This window comes from Terrapene carolina, unplaced genomic scaffold, assembly GCF_002925995.2.
Source record: "Terrapene carolina triunguis isolate 2854851 unplaced genomic scaffold, T_m_triunguis-2.0 Scaffold210, whole genome shotgun sequence".
NCBI classification, from domain to species: Eukaryota; Metazoa; Chordata; order Testudines; family Emydidae; genus Terrapene; species Terrapene triunguis.
The window spans coordinates 6,160,986-6,168,480 of record NW_020664561.1 but is presented as its reverse complement, the minus strand read 5'-3'; the positions used below and the strand labels follow the sequence as shown (position 1 = coordinate 6,168,480).

Sequence of the window (7,495 nt, the reverse complement as noted above, 5' to 3'; positions counted from 1 at the left end):
ACCCAAGACCCTGAGGGCACACAGGGGACCTCTGGTGAGTGTACCTTTGTAAATATTACACATGGTTTAAAAGCAAGCGTGTTTAATGATTAATGATTAATTTGCCCTGGCAATCGCGGCCAGTACAGCTACTGGAAAAGTCTGTTAACGTGTATGGGGATGGAGCGGAAATCCTCCAGGGACATCTCCAGAAAGCTCTCCTTCATGTACTCCCAAAGCCTTTGCAAAAGGTTTCTGGGGAGGGCTGCCTTATCCCGTCCGCCATGGTAGGACACTTTACCACGCCAGGCCAGTAGCACGTAGTCTGGAATCATTGCATAACAAAGCATGGCAGCGTATGGTCCCGGTGTTTGCTGGCATGCAGACAACATCCATTCCTTATCTCTCTTTGTTATCCTCAGGAGAGTGATATCATTCACGGTCACCTGGTTAAAATGGGGCAATTTTATTAAGGGGACATTCAGAGGTGCCCCTTCCTGGTCTGCTGAACAGAAATATTCCCCGCTGTTAACCACGCGGTGGGGGGGAGGGGTGAAGTGACCATCCCAGAGAATTGGGTGTGAGGGGGAGGGGAGTTAGTTGGGTTTGTGCTGCATGTTAAACCTGAAATCGCAGCCCCTCCTTTTACATTGCAAACCCATTTTAAATGGCACGGGTGCTTGGTATGGGAAATGAGGGCAGAACTGTTTGAAACCATCCCCACATGTTAAGAAGGTTAAAAAAGCCCAAAGACTATATGTCTTACCATGGCTGCCTGCAAGCTGAAATCTGTGTCCTGGCACTGCGTGAGTGATCTCTCACACCAAACCAGGAGACTCTCAATATAAGAGGAAAAAATGCGACCTTGTAACGAAAGCACATGTGCTGTGTGATGTTGTGAACAGCAAAATCTAACGTGAAAGAGTCTACCCATTGTTCTCTAAAATGTATCTTTTTTAACAACCTCTCCCTTCTCCACCAGCTGCAAATCTTACTCCTTCGCAGAGGCTAGTGAATATTCGAAGAAGGAAGCGAAGGACGCGTGACGAAATGTTTACTGAACTTCAGACTGCCTCCCACGCTGACAGAGCACAGCTGAATGCGTGGAGGCAGTCAATGACTGATTTTAAAAAAGCCCAATATGAGCGAGAGGAGAGGTGGCGTGCTGAAGATGAGAAGTTGCGTGCTGAAACGCGGGCTGAAGAGGAGAGGTGGCGTCAACTTGTAATCAGAAAGCAAGAGTCGATGCTCCGGCTGCTGGAGCATCAAAGTGATATGCTCCTGCGTATGGTTGAGCTGCAGGAAAGGCAGCAGGAGCAGAGACCGCCGCTACAGCCCCTCTGTAACCAGCAGCCATCCTCCCCAAGTCCCATTGCCTCCTCACCCAGATGCCCAAGAACACGGTGGGGGGGCCTTCGGCCACCCACTCACTCCACCCTAGATGATTTCCAGTGCAATAAGTTTTAAAGTTTTAAATTGGAGTGTGTCCTGTTCCTTCCCTCCTCCCCCACCCATCCCGGGCTACCTTTCCAATTATCCCCCTAGTTGTGTGCTGAAGTAATAAAGAATGCATGAATGTGAAGCAACAATGACTTTATTGCCTCTGCAAGTGGTGCTCGAAGGGGGGAGGGTAGTAGGGGAGGGTGGGGTGGTTGGTTTGCAGGGAAGTAGAGTTAACAGGGTGGTGGGGGAGGGGCAGAGGGTTCATCAAGGAGCAACAAACAGAAGTTTCACTCCGTAGCCTGGCCAGTCACAAAACTGGTTTTCAACGCTTCTCTGATGCGCACCGCGCCCTGCTGTGCTCCTCTAACCGCCCTGGTGTCTGGCTGCGCGTAATCAGCGGCCAGGCGATTTGCCTCAACCTCCCACCCCGCCATAAATGTCTCCCCCTTACTTTCACATATATTGTGGAGCGCACAGCAAGCAGCAATAACAATGGGGATATTCTTTTCGCTAAGGTCTGAGCGAGTCAGTAAGCTGCGCCAGCGCGCTTTTAAACGCCCAAATGCACATTCCACCACCATTCGGCACTTGCTCAGCCTGTAGTTGAACAGGTCCTGACTGCTGTCCAGGCTGCCTGTGTATGGCTTCATGAGCCATGGCATTAAGGGGTAGGCTGGGTCCCCAAGGATCACGCTAGGCATTTCAACATCCCCAACGGTTATTTTCTGGTCTGGGAAGAAAGTCCCTTCCTCCAGCTTTCGAAACAGAAGAGACTGCCTGAAGACGCGAGCATCATGTACTCTTCCCGGCCAGCCCACGTTGATGTCGGTGAAACGTCCCTTGTGATCCACCAGGGCTTGCAGCAGCATTGAAAAGTACCCCTTGCGGTTTATGTACTCGGTGGCTTGGTGCGCCGGTGCCAAGATAGGGATATGGGTTCCGTCTATCGCCCCACCACAGTTTGGGAATCCCATTGCAGCAAAGCCATCCACTATGGTCTGCACGTTTCCCAGAGTCACTACCCTTGATATCACCAGGTCTCTCATTGCCCTGGCAACTTGGATCACAGCAGCCCCCACAGTAGATTTGCCCACTCCAAATTGATTCCTGACTGACCGGTAGCTGTCTGGCGTTGCAAGCTTCCACAGGGCTATCGCCATTCGCTTCTCAACTGTGAGGGCTGCTCTCATCCTGGTATTCTGGCGGTTCAGGGCAGGGGAAAGCAAGTCACAAAGTTCCATGAAAGTGCCCTTACGCATGCGAAAGTTTCGCAGCCACTGGGCATCGTCCCAGACCTGCAACACGATGCGGTCCCACCACTCTGTGCTTGTTTCCCGGGCCCAGAATCGGCGGTCCACGGCATGAACCTGCCCCAGTAACACCAGGATTTCCACATTGCTGGGGCCTGTGCCTTGTGAGAGGTCCATGTCAATTTCCTCATCACTATCGTCGCCGCGCTGCAATCGCCTCCTCCTCAGCTGGTCCTGGTTTGGCTTTGGCATGTCCAGGAGGCTCTGCATGTTTTCCAGGACAATGCGCGTGGTGTTCATAGTGCTCATAATTGCCGCGGTGATCTGAGCGGGCTCCATGATCCCAGTGCTGGCTATGGCGTCTGGTCTGAAAAAAGGCGCGAAAGTAGTATCTGACGGACCAGGGGAAGAAGGGAGGGAGGGAGAGAGGGAGGGAGGGAGGGGCGAGTGACGACATGGCATACAGGTACAGGGAATTAAAATCAAGAAAGGTGGCTTTGCATCAGGGAGAAACACAAACAACTGTCACACAGAATGCCCCCCCCCCAAAGATTGAACTCAAAAGCCTGGGTTTAGCAGGAGGAAGGGGGGGAAGCAAATGAATACAGAATAAATCTATTTTTTACATCTTAAGACGACGGTGCAGCATGACTGATAGCCCTTGGCATTTTCTGGGTGCTTGGCAGCAAATACTGGGCGCTTGGCAGTTAGCCTTCAGGTCTATTGCACGATCTGATACCCAGTATGACAACGATGGATACCAGTCGTAATATACTATCTACTGCCCAAAAGGCAAGGGGTTGCTGCTGTGTAGCAATGTTGCCCCATCCTGCGCATACTACGTCTGATAACCATCATCATCAAGGCAAGGGGGCTGGTGCAATGCAGCCCCACGGCTGCCAGCCCCATGTCTGCCAGCACCCAGATAGCCCTCGGCCTCTTCTGGGTGCTTAGCAGACAATATTGGGCACTTGGCAGAAAATAGCATACTACGACTGATAACCATCATTGTCTGCCTGGGTGCCCATGATCGACAGCCACTGCAGTACGATGACGACGGTTACCAGTCGTAATATACCATCTTCTACCAAAAGGCAAGGGGCTGGTGCAATGCAGCCCTACGGCTGCCAGCCCCACGGCTGCCTGCACCCAGATCGCCAATGAAGGCTACCAGTCATGCTGCACCGTCTACCGCCAAAAGGCAGTAAGCTGCTGCTGCTGTTTAGCAATGCAGTCCCACGTTTGCCGGCACCCGGAAGAGATATGGTGACGGTGAGCTGAGCTGAGCGGGCTCAATGCTTGGCGTGGTATGTTGTCTGCACAGGTAACCCAGGTAAAAAGGCGCGAATCTATTGTCTGCCGTTGCTGTGACGGCGGGGGAGGGGCCTGACGCAATGTACCCAGAACCCCTCGCGGCACTGCTTTGCATCATCCGGGCATTGCGATCTCAACCCATAATTCCAATGGGCGCCGGAGGCTCCGGGAACTGTGGGATAGGTACCATAGTGCAATGCGCCGGAAGTCGACGCTAGCCTCGGTACTGTGGACGCGGTCCGCCGACTTCATGCACTTAGAGCATTTTAGGTGGGGACACACACAATCGGCTGCATACAACCGGTTTCTATAAAACCGGCTTCTATAAATCCGACCTAATTCTGTAGTGTAGACATAGCCCCAGTCATCTCTTCCACACCCCTGGCTATTCGTCCCAGTCCCATCCTCTTCACCTTGTCAGTCCCAGTTTCCACTCCTTAAGTTTCTCATCCCAGTTCCAGTCTTCTTGCCCAGCAAATCATAGACTCCCCCTCTGGATTCACCATCCTAGTCTCAGTCTCCCCACTTGTTCCCAGTCTCAGTCTTCTTGCCCAACCATTCCCAGTTCCCCCACCCCTTTCCAGCTCCTAGTCCCATCTCCTTGCCCAGCCACTACCAGTTACCCCCTCCTGACTCTTCATCCTATCTGTCTTTTCACCCTCCATCCCCAGCCCCTTCTGTGGCTCCCTGTGCAATCTCAGTATCCACCCCGCTGCCCCCAGCTCCTTGTCTGTCTCTTTTCCTCTCCCATCCCTGTTCTTCTGCTGTACCCTGATTCCTTGTCAGACCAGCTTCCCATCCCCTCACCCTCCTTCCACCCACCCCACTGGTCCCAGTCTCCCCTGGCTGCTCATATTCTCTGTCTCTCCACCCCAACTGAGTCCCAGTCCCCGTCATTTTTCTCCCTGGCTCCAGTCCCAGTCTCCTTGCCATCCAATTCCAATCTTCTCTGCCTCCCCTCCCAGCTCCTGGTGTCCTTACCCAGCCACTCCCAGTCTCCCGCCCAACTCCAAATTCCAGCTACCCTTTTCCTCCCACAAGCCTCCAGTCCCAGTCTTTTCCTGCCAGGCTCCTTGTCCCACTCTACTCCCCCACCAGATCTGGCTTTTGTCCCCTCTGCACATGATTCAGGCAGCTTCCTTCTCCTTGCTGCCTGGGCATCAGCAGTGATGAGGGTGCGGATGTTGAGCGCACAGGAGAGACAGGCTCCCTGCTCACAGATCCCTTGCCCAGACCTGGACCTGGCACAGCTTGGAGCATCCAGGAATTGCACTTGCAGGGAAAGTCCTGCTTAGCCCTGAGCAGATGAAATCTTTGGGGAAATAAGCTGTGAAGCTCTAGCAAGTCTTGAATGAGCATAGATGAACTGCAATTTGTCAAAGGCCTAGTTATTTGGCCAAATTTGGGTTGCTTTTCCCCAGCCAAATAATCACTCATGCAGTCAATCATAAACTTCTAGCTCTGTTGCCTGCGTAGTCAAATTCTTAGGCCTGGTCTACACTAGAAAATGAGGTAAGATTAAAAACATCAGTCAAGAGTGTGAAAAATCCACACCCCTGAGCAACATAGTTAAGCCAACCTACATTCCTGTGCAGATAGCACTAAGGGCTAGTCTACACTGGCAACATTAAAGTGCTGCCGTGGCAGCGCTTTAATATGGCTTGTGTAGTCGCGGCAGAGTGCCACTCTAAAAAAACCACCTCCACGAGGGGCGTAGCTAACAGCGCTCTCTACACTGGCGCTTTACAGCGCTGAAACTTGCTGCGCTCAGGAGTGTGTTTTTTCACACCCCTGAGTGAGAAAGTTGCAGCACTGTAAAGTGCCAGTGTAGACAAGCCCTAAGTTGATGGAAGAATTCTTCTGCCGACCTCTCAGGGAGGTGGATTATCTGATCCCTGTCACCGGAGTAGGTAGTGTCTACTCTGAAGTGCTACAGCAGTGCAGCTGTTCCACTGTAGCATTTCAAGTGTAGACAAGCCCTTACATCTGCCACAAACTTGTCTCCTGGCCACTGCCATGAACTATTATTGTACAGGTAGAAATGATCAGTTAGCGAGGGTGGCAGGAGCTAAATTACTCCATTCTTACTGGCTGTCCCCATTCAGGTGAGTGCTGTAGGATGCCTTGCAACATTCAGAGGGCTTGAGAGGGGGAGAGCTCTGTTATGCTCTCATTTGCTGCTTTCTCAGTGGTGCAGCACCCAATGGGCAGAGTGTAGGAGATGCCAGCCTGGCTCCTGGCCCAGCAGTGGTACCCTGAGGGCACAGAGAAAGGAGGGAGTCTGGGGCCGAGCCCTACACCCCTGTGCCTGGAGAGCAAGGGATGAGCGGCAGCAGGATGGGAAGCAGGAGGCTCCTCCCCCTCAGATCTCCCTCCCCTGCCCAGCAGCCACCTTTCCCTTGAGGCCCCGCCCTCTTCCCCATGGTAACTAGCTAGGACCCCGCCGGGCTCCCATAGGGCTGCCTGCGCTGTGATTGATACCCCGCCCGGCCTTCATGGAGTAACAGGCTGTGGGGAAGCGGCCGGCGGAGCCAGGGGCAGGCCCGGGCGCGGGGTCCTGCCGAGCCCAGGACGTGGCAGCGGAAGGAGGAAGCGCCGGCCGCGAGCGCCGCCACCCCCGGGGATGAGGCGCTATGGCGGGGGGCTGGGCCGGCTTCTCCGAGCAGGAGCTGCGGAGGCTGCGGGGGCCGCACGCAGGTACCGGCCGGGGTGAGCGGGGGCCGGGTGTCCCTGCCGGGAGCCCTCAGGGCGGCCCGCTGAAGCTGGGGGGCGGCACTTGCTGGTTCCGTGGGGCAGATGCTCGGAGCCCGGCGTTGTCTCCCCACCCCACCACCGGCCGATTGGGCGCAGAGCTGGTGTCGGGGCCCCGTCCGAGCCCGGCCTCTCCTGGGACCTTGGGTCTGGCCCGAGCTCGGGGGCGCTGGGCAGGGCAGCCGGAGCCCTGGGGCTGACAGCAGTGGTGGCGGAGCGAGGTCTGTGGCGATGCCTGGCCCTGGAGGGGTCTTGACTAGCTCGCTCCGGAGGGGAAAGGCCCCTTCCGATCCCGTGCCAGGGAAGGTCGGTAACTGCTGGGACTTGGAACAGGGCTTAGCTTTAGGCCGTGCTCCGGGCTGGGTTAGGCAGGGGCTCGGTGCGGGGGAGCGCAGTGGTTCCTTCCGGCCTTCGAATGTGAGACTCTCTAGCTGGTTTCTTACATGTATGTGATGAAAAAGATTCTCCCCCTTCCCTTCTCTCATAGATTTTGTGACTACAAGGCACCATTATGATCATGTAGTCCAGGAGCTCTCAAACTGAGAGTCGTGAGGTTATTCCAAGGGGTCTTGAGTTGTTAGCCCTGTGCATGGCTGGCCGTCTGCTCTGCCTCCAGCCCCGCTACATCTCCAAAAGAAGGGCACCAATTGAAATTTTCCCAGGGTGCCGTTTTCCCTAAGGCTGGCCTTGGGACTGAGACAACATTAGAGGGCTTGATTGTTCAGCAGCTGAAGGGCTGCATTAAACCACAGAACAAT

The 7,495-nt window shown here is 54.5% G+C and overlaps 1 protein-coding gene across 2 annotated transcripts in view; it reads left to right on the top strand.

Moving 5' to 3' along the window:
• The first annotated feature begins 6,460 nt into the window (after positions 1 to 6,460).
• The window catches only part of LOC112107378 (RAB6-interacting golgin), a 13,632-nt gene continuing 12,597 nt past the window's right edge, over positions 6,461 to 7,495 (top strand). Inside the window, exon 1 of one of the 2 annotated variants that reach the window (XM_024201049.2) lies at positions 6,461 to 6,683. In XM_024201049.2, coding sequence (XP_024056817.1) covers positions 6,620 to 6,683 — 64 coding nt within the window. In that variant the 5' untranslated portion in view covers positions 6,461 to 6,619. Of the gene's footprint in view, positions 6,696 to 7,495 lie in introns of both variants that reach the window. The other variant, XM_024201048.2, reaches the window with a different exon arrangement.